General features: G+C 38.3%; 1 protein-coding gene across 2 annotated transcripts in view; it reads right to left on the reverse strand.

Annotated features, from left to right (window-relative positions):
• TBX15 (T-box transcription factor 15) overlaps positions 1 to 21583 on the reverse strand; it is a 718941-nt gene that overhangs the window by 484622 nt on the left and 212736 nt on the right. For both annotated transcript variants that reach the window (XM_044071487.1, XM_044071486.1), the window contains exon 2: positions 15614 to 15821. In XM_044071487.1, the coding sequence (XP_043927422.1) occupies positions 15614 to 15821 (208 nt within the window). The remainder of the gene's footprint in view (positions 1 to 15613; positions 15822 to 21583) is intronic.

Here is a 21583-nt window from a genome sequence, read left to right on the forward strand (position 1 = left end):
CTTATTTTCATAGCTGGATGAGTGGATGTCAGGTCACCACTTTTGAAGGGCTGGCAGACCTTTTGGTGAGGGAACAAGCCCTTAGCACTTTGCCTGAAGACATGAGGATCTGGTTAGCTGATAGACAATGTGCTACTTCAGATGAGTTGGGGAAGAAGAGAGACCTATACCTAGGAAGCAGGGCATCCCTGCACAGGAAAGGGACCCCCAGTACTGCTTACGGGTCTAAAGGAACCCATGGTGGGCAGCCCAGACTGCCCCAACAGAATCTGCCAGTAGCATGAGAAGACACTAGTCCAGGTACATGTCCAGGAGCTAGGGTTAAATGTTTTAAATGCAACCAGTGTGGCCATGTGGCATACAGATGTCAACAGAGGCAAGGTGGGGAACAAAAGGTGAGAGAGCCAGTAAGTGGGAAAGACAAAATGCTAATAGTAGGTTGTCTTAAGACAACAGGAGTACCAAACTACCATCCTGCAGATGTCTTGATAGGGAAGGATTTGGATAAGGCAGTACCATGTGTTTATGCAGTTACGTGCAGTCAGGCGTGGAGACAAGCAAGTGGGTCTGGTAGCCGAGGGGAGATACAGACAGACTACATACTTTCAGCCAGGACTGGTGAGGTGGTTACGTCAGGGAGGGAGCTACTCTGTAGCAGTGAGACTGAAGGTGAGCCACAGCTGCTTGTGGGTACTGATATTCCCTTGGGCAGAGTGACTGCAAAGGTAGAGGTGAGTAGTAGTACCCAGGCTGACAGTGTGGCACCACTGTCAAAGGATGCCAGACTTCTTGTGGAACGGGAGCTGGGAAGGGTTACAAAGAGAGTTGAGACAGGCTCAGCTCTCAGACCCTACATTGCAAGGCCTGAGGCAGGTAGCTAGGGAGGCACCTGATTCTCAAGGGAAGGGGGAATCTGTACACTGGGACAAAGGGTTACTGTTTAGAGAGTGTACCTCTGAGGGAGGGCTAGAAGGTGAGAGAGTACAGCAGTTGGTAGTGCCTAGAGCCTACCATCTGGTGCTTCTAGCCATAGCCCATGATATTCCCTTTGCAGGTCATATAGGCATAAAACATACAAAGAGATGTATCATGCAGAACTTCTATTGGCCTGGAATTTCCAAAGATGTAACAGGGTACTGCATGACCTGTGAGCAGTGCTAAAAGGTAGGCTAGGCAGGAGACAAGGTGAGAGCTCCTTTGATGCCTTTGCCTGTCATTGAGGAGCCATTTAAAAGGGTAGCTATGGACATTGTGGGGCCTCTGAGTACCCCAAGTTCCACAGGGAAAATGTATTTCCTAGTGATAGTGGATTATGCTACACAATACCCTGAGGCAGTGGCTCTGTCCTCCACCGAGGCAGAAAATGTAGCAAATGCATTGTTAGAGGTTTTCAGCAAGGTAGCATTCCCAAAAGAAATACTGACTGACAGAGGTGCCATTTTCATGTCAGACCTGCTGGGTTGTCCGTGGAAGCACTGTGGGGTGAAGCACCTGAAGACCACCCTCTACAATCCCCAAACTAATGGCCTGGTTGAGAGGTTAAACTCTATGATCAAGTCCATGTGATGGGCATTTACAGACCAGTCTAAGATGTAGGACAAATATTTGCCCCATCTGTTGTTTGCTTACAGAGAGGTTCCCCAGGAATCCACAGGTTTTTCACCATTTGAGTTGCTGTACTGGCATAGGGTGAGGGGACCTCTAGATTTAATTTAAGACCAGTAGGAAGGTGAGTGTGATCCTCACAAGGAGTCTGCTGTGGCAAATGTCCTAAACCTCAGGAGAAGGTTCAGGGAACTCACGGGCTTGGCCCAGGAGAACCTGGCAGAAGCCCAACAACAGAAAAAGGTACGGTACGACAGGAATGCTCAAGCTAGAGAGTATGCTGTGGGGCAGCAGGTAATGGCTCTCATTCCTGTCAGACACAACAAGCTGCAAGCAGCTTGGGAGGGACCCTACAAGGTGGTAAGAAAGATAAGTGATGTTAACTACATGGTGGAACTGCTAGGCACGAGGCAGGGGCACAAATTGTACCATGTTAACATGATGAAACCTTATCATGATAGGGAGGCCCTTGTGCTGAGCATTTGCAGTGGATTTCAGGAGGAGTCTGAGGGAGATCTGGTGACTGATCTCTTCAGTTAGGCTCAGACTGACACCTCAGTGGAAGGGGTAGCAATGTCCCAGCAGCTATCTCCTACCCAACTTCGAGAAATCCGAGCAGTGCTACAGGAGTTTGAGGACATGTTCATTGGGAAATCAGGATGAACTCAACTGGTGCAGCACCAGGTGGATACAGGACCCAGTGCTTAAGAGTGTCAAACAGAATCTGAGGGAGGAGATACAGGAGATGTTGAAAATAGGGATGATTCAAGAGTCCAACAGTCCCTGGGCCTCCCCAGTGGTGCTCATGCCAAAGAAGGATGGCAGCACCAGGTTCTGTGTGGACTACAGGAAATTAAATAGTCACACAGAGTCAGATGCTTACCCTATGTCTAGGACAGATGAGGCCCTAGAGCAGCTGGGTGGGGCTAAGTATCTTACAACCACTGATCTTACCAAGGGTTACTGGCTGGAACCCATGACTCCCAGTGCTAAAGAGAAGTCAGCCTTTTTGACTCCTTTGGCTTGTATGAGTTAACAAAGATGCCCTTTGGGATGAAAAATGCCCCAGCAACTTTCCAGAGGCTGGTAGATCGTATCCTAGCAGGAGCAGGAGGGTCAGCCCTTGCTTACCTAGATTATATTGCCATCTACAGCCATTCCTGGCCAGAGCACCTTCAGCGTGTCAGGGAGGTGCTAGGCAGACTACAGAGGGCAGGGTTGACCATTAAGCCCAGCAAATGTCAGGCGGGTATGGCAGAGGTCTCTTACCTGGGACATAGAGTGGGGAGTGGTAAGATCAGGCCAGAACCTGCCAAAGTAGAAGCCATTCAGGCACGGCCTCCACCTGTTACCAAAAAGCAGGTGAGGGCATTCTTAGGGACAGCAGGGTACTAAAGAAAGTTCATCCCCAGTAATAGTACCATAGCTGCTCCCCTCACAGACCTGATGAGGAAGAACGGGCCAGATAAGGTAGTGTGGACCCCAGCATGTGAGCAGGCATTCCAGGAGCTTAAGGAAGATTTGGGAGGACTCCCTGTGTTGGCCAGTCCAGATTACAGCAAATAATTTGTTGTGCAGGTGGGTGCTTCAAACCATGGGGTGGGGGTTGTACTTAGCCAGATTTCTTCAGAGGGAGAAGAGCACCTAGTGGTTTATCTTAGTCGTAGGGTCCAACCCAGGGAGGAATGCTATGCAGCTGTAGAAAAGGAATGTCTAGCTATAGTGTGGGCACTGCAAAAACTTTAGCCTTATATGTATGGAAGAAAATTCACTATAGTGACAGATCACAACCCCCTAATATGGTTACAAAGAGCCAGCCAGCAAAATGCCAAATTGCTAAGATGGAGCCTAGGGTTTCAAGCATATGATATGTCAGTGCAGCACTGCAGTGAGATTAGCAATGACAACGCAGATGGGGTCTCAAGACAGGGAATGGGGTATATTCAAATAGATCTAACCCTCTCAACCAATGTTTCTCAAGGGTCACTTGAAAAACTAGCTTGAGTTCCTGGCGGGGGGGGGGGGGTGTGAAGATAGGTGAAGGCTGTCATCCTAGCCAGATAGAATTTTGTAGATAATTCTGTCATTTGTAAATATTAATATAAGCTACAGGTTCTCTTAAATGGGAAGAAATGGCATTAAATGTGGAACTGCAAAAATGTAACAACAGTGCACTCTGCTGTAAAAAAGCTGATAAGTCAATTCTTTGATGTCAAAACTCGGAGCCGAGATGTCTAGATAAAGGCATTCTGCCTATTGTTTTGAGGCCAGAGTTAATGGCTAGAATTTGCATGTATAATTTCTTTTATTGCTCTGGTTCCTGACCAGCTGCAAGATCAAAAGGGCTATTAACCTCTGAGAGTCTGTTAGCCTGGGAACCAGAAAGAAATAATGTAATCTAAAATGAATCAGTGGTACTGTGTTATCAATTTAAGAACAGAAAAAATGAGAGCATTTCTGCATTTGTCTTGAGAACATCCAACTCACCACTATGCCTTTGTCTATATGTAAGTAGAATTTTAGAACTGTGTTTTCTCTTAGAAATAGCTAGGAATTAGGAAGATTAAACTGTGTTTTTCTGTGTTGATGACTTTTCTACTGTATTATTTTAAGTATTCTCTGTGATCTCTGGACTCTTGACTAGCACTGTGTTGTAAGAAGTATTGTCTTGTGTTTTTATTATTTATTATTAAACATTTTTAAACCTTTCAAATGTGGCTGTTTTGTGTAGAGATACTTAAGCTCTAAGAGTACATTGCAGGTATATAGTGATACTTTACCAAGTCACTCCAAATAAGTCTTGACTGTTCAGTCGCACTTACCATTTGGATAATAATACTGCACAGTATAATTGGACACCCTTTCATAAGGGCCTTTGACTAGTTGATAAATATTAGCTGGGTGGTGGCAGTGATTTCTACCGTAAAGTCTGAATAAAAGGGGCACAGCTGGAGAACCTGTGCCAGCCTTCCCCAGGAGTGTCTGTGTGGTTGTATAAACTCTTATCTCAAAGTGTTTGTGTGTCAGCTACTTGGGCATGGACATGAAGCACTGGTTGGACAGAAAGGGTGCTGGGGGTTTTAGCTTTCCCACTAGCCTGAGATCTGGACCCTATAGCTGTGCCAATGGGGAGTCTTATTGGAGACCTAGAGAGAAAAAGAGAAATCATCCCCAGATTGACTGTGATCTCTGTGTGCTGTTAAGGGAAATTGTACTTTACTGTGTGTGTATTTGATATCCTTTCCTTATATGGATGCCCCTCACTGGTGTTAGTGGTGAGGATTGAGGCTCCTTGATTGTTGGGCCAGTGCACGGGCATCACACAATGCTCTACCCTTAAAAACAATTTTACATTAATTAATAATAAAGTAATTGAATAATTAAGTAGGTAGCATTAAGGCAGTTTATGAAATATCACCACCAGTAGTTGCTATGGAAGTTACACATGTGCTTATTATGTCACTTTGTAGGCACACATTAAAGATTTCATTACAATTAGAGTACCACTAAGAAAGTTAACATTATACTTCTAAACAGAATGAGGAATTTTTATAGCTTTAGAATGATTAAAGAAAACTCTGTGTTTAGAAACAACTTTTTCCAAGATTATTAAAGCATTGTAAGGAAGGACAAAGTCTTTTGGAGTTAAGAATCATGCTAAGTCAAAGATAATGACATAATTTGTGAGTTATTGAGCACACAGGTAGATTATAATCTAATACAAAGGAGGTGAACTAAAAAACTGAAATGAAAATGTTTGCATTTCTGTGGGCTTGTAAAAGCCTGGAAGACTTTCAAACAAATAGGTCATAAGCAACAAGAAACATTTTTTCATCTCATACTCATACCCCCACTAATAGTAGAAAAATGAATGACACCCTAGGTTGTTACCACATTTGCTCTTGGTTGATTTACAAACACACTGAAAACAATAAAAGCTCTCTGTATGTCAAAACATCCACAATCAACCACATAGAAGGTAAATGATTTACAAGGGTAAGAGCAGACCACATCAAGCATAATAGTTAAGTGTGCAGTCCTAAAACACTAAAGCAAGAGAAAACTGAGAGTGGAACACAGAAGGATGCAGTTGTATAGAAAGTAAAATTGTTTTGTATAGAAGAAAAACATGCATTACCTACACTTAGAAAGCATAACAAATAATGAAAATTGAATAATGGTTATGTCTTCTCAGAAAAAACAACAAATGTATACAGTTATGTAAAATATGAAATTATGTAAATCCATGAAAACTATTTTAGTTTTAAACAAAGTTTCATAGACAACTTGTCATTTAACCTGCTTCCAGGTGAGCTTTAATAAAACATCTGCCATTTTATTTTTTACACCTTTACTGAATTAACACTTGCGACGATTTTACATTTATACAAAAGTAATCGAATTGTATTAACAAATTAATATTAATAAACATTATACTTCACATATATTACTATATAGCATATAACCTAAGCAATGTTACATAAATTATTTAAATCCTGCCCCTTTTTATTGAACAAGAAACATCTTTATTAAACCATCACTTATGCCATAAGCAATCATACATTTATATAAATGAAAACAAACCACACCAACACACTCCTAGTTGCAAACATTTTACATCACAAACCATACCGACACACTCCCAGTTGCAAACATTATACATGACTTATAATTTACCCAATCATTTTCTGTCAAACATTACATCGCTCATTTAAGTCCTGCCTTCCTTTAAACCTCATTCCTCCCCTGTATGTATTGCTCCCACAATTCTCATTTTTGTAGTAGTAGTAGTTGCTCCTATCCTTTTCTAAAGATCACAGTTCCAGTTGTTTTATCTCTGTTACTATATTCACTACTTCTAATATAGTTGGTTTAGATTTTGATTTCCATTTTCTAGTAACTGCTTATTTGGCAGACTCCTTAATTAGACACAGCAAGGCCTTATCATCTCTAGGCAATTTTGATTCTGTATCATAGCTCAGAAAAATCATCTCCCTCCTCACACCAATCCGCCCACCCAGCATCTCAAACAGTATATCCCACAGGGAATCCTTAAATTCTGCCAAACTTCAAGTACCTGTTTCCTCCCTGTCACGCCTCCAACATTTGCTGTCTTCCTGAAAAATTCTCTGGAGTCTATTTCTTCCTCTAACAGCTGTAGTGTATTTAGCTAGTCTAGCCTTTAAATTCAGATATGTGTTGGTTTTATTTATTTTAATATGCTTTATTTGTTTGTTAATTGGGAGTATTTCACTTAGTACAAATGTTTATTTTCATGTATAAGCCAAGAGTACTGTTTTATATTGTTTTCCTTATGCAGTTTTCTGCAACTTATGTTTTCTTGTCTCTGTGTTTTCCAGTACAGCAGCAAAACAAAATAAATTCTCCTTTTTCCTTACCTCTCAGCTTCTATTTTACACTGTTCAACTCATACAGTTATCTCTGGAAAGCTTCTCACCTTTTACTTTAGCCAAAGCTTACTGACTGTTTTTCTCAACAGAGTTACTTTGCTGATTCGGTGGTTGGGGCCTACTCTGTTCACCCTCACTACACTTAGGGTCACTCCACTCCCCTACCCTACCACCAATTCCCACCCAAATCCACCTACACTACATTTAAAATAGCCCAACTCCACCCCTATATGTCCTTTCTGCATCAAAACAATCAGAACATACCTCAATCACAGGTGCCTTATAATTAGCATCTCTGACTCATTTACTTAAAGTGCTGTACCCAACTTGTCCATTTAGAAGTTATATTGCTGTAACTATAAATACTTTTGCCCAGTAATATTTTACATTGCAAGCTAATATTTTCAGCAGAATCTAACTTGCATATTATAAAAATGGCTCTGACTCAAACCGCATTAATGTGCCTTCTCAACACATTAGTACTCATTACCAACTACCATCCTTCCCAAATAAATGTAATTAATAGCCCTACAAACCCATACTCACTACACAAACAGTTGTCAAGTCTATCAATCCCCACAGCACCCACACTGTACCAGCAAACCTTATTAGATTTTTTTACAAGTATTTTAAATCTAAGTATGTTACCATATGAAATCCAATAAAAACTAAAACACAAATGCATTTGGCTACATATTTTCCTTCATAACATTCCCACCCTAAAAATCAGTGGAGACATTCACCCAAACCCTGGCCTCACACAACAGCAAAAACATCATACTAACTGCACAGCATTAAATGAACCATTCTCTTTTCCTGTCCCATCCCATATTTCAAGCCATCTCTTCTTAAATATTAATCTTAGAAGTATATGCAATAAAATCCAGGAAATGCATGATTGTATTGCCCCATATTCCCCAGAAGTAATCATAGCTACAGAAACATAGCAGAAAAAATACACAGATGACAATGAAATTACCCCAACTGTTTTCAATATAATTAGGCTTAACAGAACAAAATAAGCTAACAGGTAACACAACCATCTACAATAATTCCCTAAATACAACCACATATGCACAGGAGATACCACAGTTTAATAATGTGGAACTCTTTGAAACACATCTCAACATCAATAATAGGAAAACACTTTTCTTAACAGCCATATATATCCCACCAGGTAAAAATATTACCACTTTGCAAAATATCCTAAACTGGCTATCCCGCCATATACAACACAAAAAAATAATACTAGGAGGCCTAAATGTAGACTAGCAGATTATTAATAACAACACCCCCATCTGATTCCATAATCCTGTATGGCTTTACACAGTTAATTACATCAGTTGCTACAGTCCACAAAAGAACTGGTAGGCAATCAACCTTATACTGGATTCTTACTAATTAACCCAATAAAACTAGGGCACCCAGTAGCCTTCCAGATAGCCTAAGTGATCATCAGCCTACTAACACTCTCAGACATTATAGTATCCAAGATAAACATATAACTTACAACCAAGTTTATTACTCAAAAAACTTTGATAAACACAATTTTATCAAATCCTTAAGACAATATAACCGGGAAATACTAAAATATATGTCCTTAGGCTTTGTCGTCTCATACTTCAATGAGATATTCCTAAAAATTCTCAGTAACCTTCCCCTATTACTTACTAAAAGGGTCAAATCCAATCCTGTACCATGGCTAATAAATGACACTAAAAAATTAACGCTATAGCGTGACAGAGCCTGGAAAGAGTGGCTCAAAAATAGAACACAAAATACATTTCAACTTTTCAGATAACTAAGGAACAGGACAAAATACCAACTAAAGCATGACAAGCAAACATGTTATAATGTCCTCTAATTTAAATATCAAAACAACCCAAAACTCTTCAGGACATTCATAAACAAACAGGCCAAATTATCGCCCCCACCCCTACATCCAGCAATAATACTGATTCAATTCCCACACGGTTTAACAACTATTTTAAACAAACTACATTATCCTTCACAAACATTAATACTTCCACAACCCCCTCAGTACCTGCAGCCTCTGCTAAATATCCTCAGCTATTTGACTTCAGCCCATTGCCTACCTCCACCATTAAAAAACTTCTCCATAAGCTAAACCCAACCACCCTAGGTGCTGACCAAATTCCATCAGATTAAAACGTCTGCTATATCAGTCTCTATATTGATAAATAAATCTATATCTAAAAAATATGGTCCTTGCATCTGTAAAAAATCCATTATTATACCTTTACAAAAAGACAGTCTCCCTCCAATCAAAAATGCTTGAAAAATGCATTCATTCCCAGCTTCTACATCACCTAAATTCAAATAATCTGTTCTCTGAAACACAGTACGGTTTCAGACCCCACCACAGCACAACCACCACCCTCCTTCACTTCAGCAGCACCAAAAATCAGCATAGGAACAATGGTAACCTAGTGTCAACTGTATTCCTAGACTTATCCAAAGCTTTGGACACTGTGTCACACCAACAATTACTTGCTGAACTTTCTTCTATAGGTCTGCCTCTATCCTCCCTTAAATGCTCCCTTAGTTATCTGTCTGGAGGCAACAAGCAGTCAAATAGCAACAGGACCTCTCTTCCTCTCTTCCAGTTAGCATAGGTGTCCCTCAGGGTTCTATACTAGGACCCCTTATTTTTAATATTTTTTATAAACAAGTTTCACACTGCCATACACCAAGCAACTATAGTACAATATGCAGATGATTTGACTTTAATATGCACAGCTCCCACGATATATAGACTATAAGAAATCACCCAAATTTCTTTCTCTTCAATTGAAACCTGTCTGAAAAATTCTAACCTACTCCTTAATCCCAATAAAACAAAACTGATGCTCTTTACAGCAAAACATTATGTGCATCAAAAACAATCTTTCTTGGTTACATAAGCAAATAATACTAAAACTTGAGGTAGTACCACAGACTAAATTACTGCACATTGTAATAGTTTACACTCTTAAATTTGATCAACATATTCTTCAGACAATTAAAAAGACTATCAGAAGCTTCATTCCCTTTACAGAGCAAAACAGTACCTTACAGACCCAGCAAGAAAAATGCCAGCGTCATTCTATTTGCTTCCAACCATCTTATGTGTCTCACCTATCCTTACAAAGCCAAGCTCTACACTAAAATCCATACCAGCCTCATGTTGCAGTATAGTAGCTGAATTTGCTACCAACACTGCACACCGAGCTCACCACTGCCAAGCCTTAAAGCAGCTAAACTGGCTAGATCTTAACAACTACATAAGCATACTTTCAGCTAGTCATGACATACAAAATAATATATTTTCCTGAACAATGTCCTACATTAAAAAACATATTATTGCCCTGCAAGCCCCACAAGGGACTTCCATTCTGGTAATAACTTTCTGCTGAGCACTAGTAAAGCAAGTAATTCATCAAGGGACTTACTCTACTCCTGTCACATCTCCAAGCTCTGGAACACCATCCCTACACAAGTAAAAATGACTAACAAATGATCCCTTAGCCAGTCCTGGTCATGCTCATGCTCATTGCTAGGTTGGGACCTCTAGTAAAAGCACAAACTTCTTACTATTTATCACTTACTTTCTGCCCTCCTCTACTTGAATCATCACACCCTTAACAACTTTTCTTCCTACAGTTGAATTAATACATCCCTTTTCACTCCCCCCTTAAACAACACTTCTCATCTTACTTTTTTTCTAACAGCCCCCATCTACCACTCTACCCCTCTCATACATCCCCTGTATAGCTAAGTTATAAACCTTCAAGATACACCAGTTTGGAACAGGCAGCCTAAATAGAACCAGTCCTATACCCTGCTCTCTCAGCCATGCTAGGATCTATATTATATGAATTAAAGTTCATATAATCGATCGCTCTAATGAGCGAAAATCCCGGAAATCAAAAACGATATTGTGGGGGGCTGCGCCCCCCACCCCCATTAAATATATATTCCAACTCCGAGATCGCACTACAGTGAGGAAAATACTGCAACCTTCACTGTACTGCTATCCTACAGCATGCATCTCAATTTCCGGGATTTTCGCTCATTAGAGCGATCAATTATATGAACTTTCATTCATATAATATAGACCTGCCATGCTGTTACTGCTGTCCTCCTCTACAGTACTAATATCTTCCATCCCTCCTACATAATTCTATAACTTACTTCAATTTATTTCTTGAACTCTTTACAAACCTATACAATAATATAATCTCCCTACATAATTTTATAACTAACTTCATTACATATCTTGAACTCCTTACAAACCTTTCTTTACCGAAATGAAAGGATACTACACTTCTTTACAATATTGTTTTCCTTCTGCAGTACCAATCCATTTACTTCTGCAACACTTTACAGCTGGAACAACTATTAAGACTTGTAATTGTTGATGTAAATACTTTACTGCATGTACCTGTCTTGCAATTATGTTTCTTGTTTCATGAGAAATGTAACTGTTGTTTCTCTGAGAACTGTTTGAAGTTCACTTGTTAGTATAACTGTACTGTGGTGGAGATTTTTTCTTTTGGCCACTGCTGAAAATGGGCTCTGTCCAGTCACTTTCCCAGTCAACAAAGACAAATAAATAAATATACAAATAATCAACACTTACATTGTCTACCAGTTTTCTGCAGCTCCAGACTGCTGAGATTTTCTTATACCTAACTAGTATAGATAAGTATAGATACTCAAACTAACAGGATACAGTGGGGTTGGAGCTAACCTCTCCCAACAACACAAAAAGGGTGCTAGTGAGAGCATGGATTGACAGACAACAGTGGAATTGGTCTAAATGTCATTAAACCAGTGATATAGATGGAAAACGAGACAACATAATGAAATTAGATGTAACAATGCTTGCTCTTATGAGCACACAGCTTTGTTTGATACAACTTTTTAACACAGATTTATTTTAGCGCAGCATATGTGTAGTATGCACTTTACTTAAATTATTCCAAGTTCTTTGCTAAATAAGACTGAATGCCAATCTTTTTCCTGTTTCCAGAAGTATGAACTGAAGAACAAACAAGTCCTGATCACTTTGCATTTTGACATGTAATCAGTTGTCTTACAGGCTAGTATTCATGCTCATTTGTGCAAATGCGATAGGGGTATCGCTGATGTTTACGAATTAGTATAGCAAAGGCGAGCTTCACAGAGGCCATTTACACTAATGTGAAATGTTTTAAGTACAATGAGATGCAAATAAGACATTTTATGAAGTGGTGTGTGCTAATGAGGTGTTCTTGCAATTCATAGGCCAATATCCAAGCGATACTCACATCCATTGTTGAAAGTGATGCTTTGTCTTTGATATCTGAGTTGCAGTCCACAAACTTGCCCCAGCCCTGCCTTCAGTAGTTTATTCAAGTATGCACAAGCACTTCACAGACACACAAATGAATTATTTCCCCCAGCAACCCCTTCATTAGTGTAATTATGCACAAGCACTAAAATGACACACAATAAATTATTTTACCCAGCTATCACATCAGCAGTCTGACCATGTATGCACAAGCACTTCACTGACACCAAAATTAAACATTTCCCCAAGCAATCCCTTTAGTAGTGTGCCCAAGTATGCAGAAGCATCAAAATGAAATATTTCTTTGACTGATTCTGTCAGTAATATATCCAAGTATGCACAAGCACCAAAATGAAGCATTTCCTCCAGTGATCCCTTCTGTAGTTTGATCAGGTATGCACAAGTGTAAATATGAAACATTTCCCTTACTGATCCCTCCAGTGGTTTGTACATGTATGTACAAACACTTCACTCACACCAAAATGAAACATTTCCCTTACTGATCCCTCCAGTGGTTTGTACATGTATGTACAAACACTTCACTGACACCAAAATGAAACATTTCCCTTACTGATCCCTCCAGTGGTTTGTACATGTATGTACAAACACTTCACTCACACCAAAATGAAACATTTCCCTTACTGATCCCTCCAGTGGTTTGTACATGTATGTACAAACACTTCACTGACACCAAAATGAAACATTTCCCTTACTGATCCCTCCAGTGGTTTGTACATGTATGTACAAACACTTCACTGACACCAAAATGAAACATTTCCCTTACTGATCCCTCCAGTGGTTTGTACATGTATGTACAAACACTTCACTCACACCAAAATGAAACATTTCCCCCAACAACCCCTTCAGTAGTTTGTCCATGTCTGCACAAGCACTTCACTGACACCAAAATGAAACATTTACCCAGGGATCCCCTCAGTATTTTGTCCATGTATGCAGAAGTACTAAAATACAATAAAAAAAAATCCTTAAGTAAAGTCAATAACTGTACCTCCTTATAAAATGTATGGCAGTACATATTCCTCTTTTATGTTCCCCTCACAACTCCATGTTCTCATGGTAAGTTGTTGCTTACTGGTGTAAACTCAGGGCCTTTTACATATTTAGTGTACAAATTAGGTCATTTTTAGATTCATCTCTATGAATCCTACTAATACGGAAACATGCAATGTCCCTTATTTGCATTTTAGCTGTCTTCCTAATACTTATGTCTTAAGTATGTTAGGCTTTTGTGACAGGGAGGTATGTTTAACAAAATGTCTCTGCATTTTCATAATTATCCTGAAAGATGTAATTTGCATAACAATGTATTGCCATTCTGCACAGATTACCGCTATGAAAACACGAGGCCCTGGATTATAAATACTAGCTATAATGTTATGCAAAAGTGTTTCATTTTGAAGCTATGCAGTTAAATGGGGTTTCTGTCATCCTGTAATCATAAGAAATAGCTTTTAAGAACAAAGTAGTTACAAACTATTATTAGCAAACAATATAATGAAATGCATTTCAGTTTATAGGTTATCAGCAGTTAAAAAGAGTATTGGTATTTTTACATCAGACTGGCTCATTAGACTGGTTTACTGACAGGACAAAACAGTACAATGAATAAAGTTAATGTTAACTGTTTGTTAAAGACCTGTTTTTAACCATTTTTTTCATGGTCACTACTTTGGTCTGTGTGGACTAAACATTTTACTAATAAAAGTAACAACGGCCTGTGTTCTCACATTACATTGATGGCCATGACTGTGATGATGAAATGTGCAACAACATGTATTCTCTGTATTTTTATTGACCAGTGAGGCAGAAGAAAACATTTCAGCTTTATGAGTTTTCATATGCCTGCTGAGAGCAGGATTCAGTATACTTATTGAATGGCAGGACCAAATGCAGACCTTGAGCTGTTAACTTGATACGCTGAGAATGCACTGTGGAAATAATTAGGTTTATGCTCTTTACACAAAGTTCATACAAGTTGAGCAATATAAAATAGAATTAATAGCTGGAAACTTAATTCTCTCACATTATCTAGTTTAATGTGAACAGAAACCTCTGCTGATGTCACACATGTTTTTTTCACATCCATTAAATAACAGCTCTGGTGGAATTTGTCCCGTACTCAATGTACATTACAGGAGTGTCAGACAGGTCTTTGCATTCAGCAGCAGTGTCTACTTAAATTTGTACAGCTGTCTATTTTGCCAGCAGGCCCATCTGTGATTTATAACACCAGCCATTCTCTGCTATTCTACTCAGCTGACAAATGTCTTATCTGGTTTGCCTTTTATAAGTTATAAGCACCACACCACAAACTATCTGAACTAATGGTAGTAAACTGTGCAATCTTTGCAAATGAAATGGCTACAGCCAGATAAGATACAATGCAATTACATAATGTGCAGCTCTCATCAAATAAAAAGTGTATTAAATATCATTAAAATAAACTACAGCATAAGCACTGTAAATGATATTTGGGGAAGTGCTTAAAAAGGAGAGCCTATCTGATGTCAGTTTTCAATCATTAATAAGTAATGCATCATAAAATTCAAACCTTTTCCAAGTATTCTGAAAAACAGAAAGTCCTTAATACATATAACAAATATCTGTTTATATGATTCTGATACACACAGTTAAGTATATTTTTCTGAAAAATACTCTAGATGAAGTATTAATTCATCAATTCCTCATTTCCACACAATGATGTTTAAATATTACTGACCAGTGAATCTTAATCATCTGCAAACAACCTCAACTATCTAATATTCCTCTTAAATACTACAACTTTTATTTCAATACATGAAATATATCTCATTATCACAAATATAACTCTTTATCTAAAATCCATGTCTGTAAGTAAACATAAAGGTTGCTGTATTGTTTTCTGAGTCATGCCATTATGTATGTTTAAAGTAGCCTCTTCCAAATATATATTTTTAAGCAGACTCTTATTTTCAGAATGCATGTTTGAGATCAGTGCATGAATATAAACATAATCAGTGAATAATAGCACAATCATAAATGTGAAACTGCAAATATACATTTGACTGTAACTGCCAGCATTAAAGTAACTAAAATATTATAACAAAAATTTGCAAATTTTACTGTATTCTTTTATTATGGAAGCATTTAATGAACATGCTCTGACTGAAACCTATATAGAGCACACATTGTTATTTAAGTGGATAGCAATGAAAACTGCTAATGTAGAAACCATGCCAAAAACTCTTAATGCATTCTTTACCTGCCAGCTTTGGTGATGATCATCTCTGTACCAATGTCATGGAACCTTTTCCACAAATCAGCACACTGCAAGTCTACCTGGATCTCATCCATAGATGATGGGGGTGAGGACTCTGAAGAGGCAGGAGGCAGTTCAGAATGGGAGCTGAATGAACATGACGTCCTTTGTGATAGACCCTCTGTGTCGGAGCCAGTACTCTGCTCAGAGTCTAGAAAGTAAACAGTGATAAAATAGTAAATACAGTTACATTACATTTCATTCCAGTTTAATATTATCACTGCTTGAAAAACACATGGGCTGTCAAGGTGCTTGATTTAGAGATAATTCTTAATCAGCTTATACGGTGCTTTAAAAGTCATACCACCTCATGTGCACTGCAGATGATAAATAGCAATTACACTCTCTGAACCTGCACCAATATTCACAAGTATATGCCCTGAGCCTGAGACTAGTGGCCAGGTACTACTTCCCCAAAACTAAGCAGTGTAAAAGGTGTGTGCTGTGAGCAAGTCTTCCAGAGAGCCAGGCAGTTGTCTGAGTCTTCTTTCAGCACTAATGCTATAAAGTAAATGCAATGAAACCACTTTCAAAACCAATGGAGTTTGTCATTATACCACTGTTGGCATATGTATATGTATATATATATATATATATATATTTATGTATATGTATATATATATATATATATATATATATATATATATATATATATATATATATATAATATATATATGTATGTGTGTGTGTGTGTGTGTGTGTATACAGAGGATGCTGGGCTGTTCACTCACATTGGCAGTATAGGAGGGCTTGCCGCTTGTGAAAAAGCTTGTTTGAGGTTCACTGAAAGTGGATTTCAGTGGGTTGTTTTGATATTTTTTAGCACTCACTGTAAGTTCCTTCAGTGGGTCAGCATGATTAAGTCCATCTCTCTCTTGTGTCTCACTCTCCACTGTGAGTTCAGAATGGATAATTTGTTATTCTGTACCTGGATAATTTGTTATTCTGTATCTGTCCATTACACCACTACTTCCTGCTGTTCCTTACATGCAGCACAGAACTTATGCACTTACTTCACTATTTAACTCATCCCCAAGTGCACACAAACCAGAGCTCCTTGCAGAGCCTATAGATTAATATAACTTATTTGGCCGCCATGGGGCTGACAGTATAACTGTTCTCTGTACCTTCTAGCACTGCATAGCATTGAAAACTCCTGCTAAAGCTTCTCAGACTGTCCATTACCTGTTGGGTCTCACCTTTCTCATCATTCCTATACCATTCATTATCTCCAAAATCTAACCTCTCAGCTTTTCTCTTACATTCCATCATAGCTTCTTAAACTGAATCTGCCGCCAGCCCCTTTGTTAACCTAACCCATTTCAGCTGCAGGTCAATATACTGCTCTTTACCCCAATTCCATTTCTCTTTCATTACTCCAAATATACTCAAGTATGACATTTACCCCATTCCTTAGCCATATCACCTGCAGTCACCCCTGCTAGCACCTCAACTCCTTGTATTCTCTTAACATATGTGATTGATCAGCGTTTTCCATCCTTAGCCCTGTGCTTCCACTCATGCTTCTACTGTGCCTTCATAATGCCCTTGGTGAGATAAACAACCCATGTAAGATACCCATATACAAAATCCCACAGAGTATAAACACAATTAGAGCCAGTTTAGCATGCATAGCTTTTGTGGATACTGGAAAAGAGCTATGCAAAACATCTTCTCTGTGTTTGATTTATTCATTTCAGAGCTGTGTATTGTCAAAGTTTCAGGCAAAGCGTATGTACATAACATCTTTGTTGCTATTCTCTGTTCTCAGAAAATAAAATGGAAACCATGGCATAAAATGGGTTTCAGTAATGAAATTAAAGCTCTTGTAAACAGAGAACTTTTTTTAATAAAAAAAACTTGCTAATGTCTGTGTTCCATGGTATAGTTGTATGCTCTTTGCTGCTGCCGAAGTCTCTGAATGGTCTCTGTGGATATTACACTAGCTAGTGCTAATGCCCTGTGCCTTACCAACCTAACACAACATGATCTATGGCAATGACTCTGAACTCTGTGCACCATGCTACACACTGGTGTTTAACAAATAACCCCTCAAAGGGCAAAGGTCATATATTTGGTCTTAATATTCCATAATTAAACACAGATGTTCTGTAATAAATTATCACACAGAACATCACATATTGTGGATTTTGTAAAGTGTGACAGGTGCTGACTGAGCTTTCTTTTTGGGGATAAACTCTTGGCTACGATTGGAAGGTCCCCAAGGCCATTAGCCTAGTAACCTCCTATGATCTTATGATCTGGCATACAACATGACAAAAGGATGACCTTCAACAGGTGTACGCAAATAGTCATATACAGGCAGCTTGTACTGATGTATTAGGTCAAAAAGTACCTCAGAGGAGAAGAGAAGGAAAGGACTGAACAAAACAAAATCGCATGGCGTTGTCAGCCAAGACATTAGAGAGAATAAACAGTTTGCTGTGGATTACTTCTGAATGCCAACTGTATATAACACACTGCAGGAGACACCTTCTGTGTAACCAGCCCTACTTTATGCAATGCACATTTAGCTGACGTCAGGTATTTTATATTCTGCACTGTGCTTGACTAAACTCTATAAACATGTTATTACTCCCACACAGTGCACATGTTTCAGAGATAGTGTTTAAACTGCCACAATATTTGCCTTTGAACTAATGATGCTTGTTTGCCACGCCCTAATGTTGTCATTTTTGATGGATGTAGCCAGGCATGCACCATTTACACCACAGAATATACTTTCAAAGTTGCTTATAGTGTGAATGAGATGCAATAGAATTTTAAAGAATTTCATATTCATCATGGTTTATAAATAAATGTTTTGTTAAATGGCATTTATTTTTAGTGGACAAGGTCTACACTTTGAGGAAGGGGCTACATTCTTGAAACTGATATTTTTTTGCATCTTTCGGCTTTTCCCGGTTAGGGGTCGCCACAGAGGAACTCCAGTCCGCTAATGATTGGCAGTAGATTTTTACATACTGGCTTTCCGGGCCTAATGCACAACCTTCAACGAAGGAATGCCCATTCACGCATGTCACTACACAGAAGATGCTCTAACTGAAAATCGAACGGGCAACGTCAAACTGTGAGGTGACAACGCTACCGCAGCACCACTGACATACATTTCAAAATTCCTTGCTATACCCTTGGTGGATTTTTTTTCTATTTTACTGCAACTGAAACTGCAGATCCTTTCTACCTAGCCTACTGTCATTTTCTCCACCTTGCATTTCTGAATGGGTTTCATTTCTATGATTTTCAGTCTACCTAATTTTTATGCAACTTCATTTCCTGGACTGCATACGTTGGCAGGCTTCTACAATAACCATTCAAAGTACAGGAAAAAAGTGGCTAGTTGTACTCCTCTATAGATCCTCAACAACAGGTTTTACATGACAGTTCCCTAATAAAAAGACTTTGGCATGAAACATCTGCAGTGCTTCTAATGACCTATTTAATAGTTGTACTAAAGCAAACTAAGCAGGATACTCCATTGAGTAACACACGTGCATTAAGTCCCATCTTTTGGTAGGACTTCTAAGTTGCAACTCTTGGTAGGACTTCTTTTTCTAATAAGAAATCAAAACTGAGTTACAGTTTTATCTTTTTTGACCAATTTATTCCATGTTCTTCCAGCATGCTGGACCTCATATTTGCTCTGATTTATTTGCCAACACCAATTACTATAGGCTAGATGACAATGACCTGGAGAAGGATGCATAATTTTTCTCTAAGAAAAGATAACTGTGTTACTATTTGCAGGTAGTGCAAGTGGACATAACTTCCACCTAGGTTCTACATCACAATACCTTAGTTCACACTACCATTCCAAGATCAAAGAGCTCACAAATGTCCATTCAATCTGATTCCCTACATCCAGCCTTCTAACATCTAGGTTGCTAGCCAGGTTGGTAGAGGTGGTGGTATATGTGGACTGAGTGCTCCAACATTAATGAGTTGTGTTTTTTCTTTCAGTTCTTCAACTAATGAATAATAATACTTTTTTAACATTTTTACCTGACAGGGAGTTTGAAGAAACTCTGACAACATGACATACAAATAGAAAACATAACTAAGTTGAATACTATGCTGTTATATATTTAATATCACCCAGCCAAACTTGTAGAAATTGGGGCCCAGAAATTCCATCTGAACTGAAATATACAAGGTCAGTCTGAGTGCTCATCTTACAAATCAAGTGAATAATTCCATAACGAAAAGGCCAACATTATAGATCTTATCCGTAAATGCTCAGTGTGTTGATTGATATGTACATTGTAAAATACAGTATTCTCATGAAAATCAACATGACATTCTTTAACACCATTTATCCCTCAATCCAGCCATCCATTTTTCTATCCACTTTATCCAATTCATGGTCACAGGAATGCCCTTGGTAGATTGTTGAAGTCAATTCAAGTTTCAGCTCATGTAAATCCAAACATGGGCCTCCTTAACCAAAAATAGTCATACAAACAATAGCCCCAGTTTCAAACAAATGCATTACTGGACACACAGACTGTCCCATCATAGTAAAAAATCTTTAAAACTGATAGAACAGACAATTTCTACAATTCCTAGAAAATGCAGGCTTATTATTGATCATTATAGGACTTTTCTTACTTCAGATCACAAGCATATGACTTATTACAAAATAAATGCGTCAACTAACTGCTTGCAATAAGTGGAAAAATATACAGTATAATTTCTTTCCAAAAAGTAAGACTGATTCTCTTTAGAGTATAGAATATACTTTTATTTAGACTGTACTGTAACTAACTTTCATAACTGAACATCTAACAAAGTAATTTTGTTAATGGTCAGTAGGGACCAATGAGTTCTTAAATCAGTACCAGTGAAAAGGAACAAACTGAAAAGGATAGCAAAATAAGCTATAGACTATTAAGTTACAATATACAGAACTGTTATCTTTAAGTGCCAGATGTGTCTAATAATCTTAATGGAAAAAAATATCAGCCTGACCATATGCTATTAAAATGTATGCACCATTACTATGCATTCCATTCCTTCAATGAATTAGATCAATCTACAAAAAAGGCAGAGTATTTGAAAGACAACATGCCATCTGTGGTGTGAGTATAAAGTACAAACAGTACCTGGTGCTTTGTGCTTCTGACCCCAGCTTACTATTTAATACAACAGAAATTATATTGCTATGGATAGTCTTGTTCCAGACTGTCTCTAGTGACCTTTGAATCTGTAATCTTTGAGTAACTCAAAAACAAAAAAGATCAATGAATTTGCTTGATCACTGGCCCTATATCCCATTTATCAGAAAAAATCAGCAGCTGTTCTTTCATTGATATGACCCCTAAAATCAGTGCTCCACTTCCTGCTTTTAAATCAGATCTCTGTGAATCTCCGAGATCTTAAATCAGAGATGTTTACCTCCTTCAGGTACATCACAGTCAGTGACTGACAAAAGTTATTAGTAAACCTTATTATTATCTACTTAATATTTTTTAAACTTCAGTAAGAAGACCTCAGCGACGTGCTCTGGAACCTAGTAAGATGATAGAATAATTAGCAATATAGAAAACTATCGATGTGACTTTGCTATTTTATTTCTGTAAAAGTTATAAAGGCAGATTAGCGACTAAGAAAGTAGTGAATATTTCTATCTGTAATAATTAGAATTTGGAAAAATATTGTTCCTGAGATAACTGGAGATATTTTTCAGTCACAGACAAGAGTATTTTTGACTTGAAAACCATTAGTCAAAAGGGGACTTGGACTCCATTTAACAATGGAAAGTGGGATTGAGGGAAAAACATAGCATAGGAGCAGAAAATATGAAATTCTCCCAGTTAACACGCTACTGAGTATCTTTAAGGTAGTCCTGACAGGCTAAAGTTTAGCTACCATTTTCTTCAGGGGTTGGTTGTA

The sequence above is a fragment of the Protopterus annectens genome, chromosome 5.part0 (genome assembly GCF_019279795.1).
Source record: "Protopterus annectens isolate FY-2018-M chromosome 5.part0, PAN1.0, whole genome shotgun sequence".
Classification (NCBI taxonomy): domain Eukaryota; kingdom Metazoa; phylum Chordata; order Ceratodontiformes; family Protopteridae; genus Protopterus; species Protopterus annectens.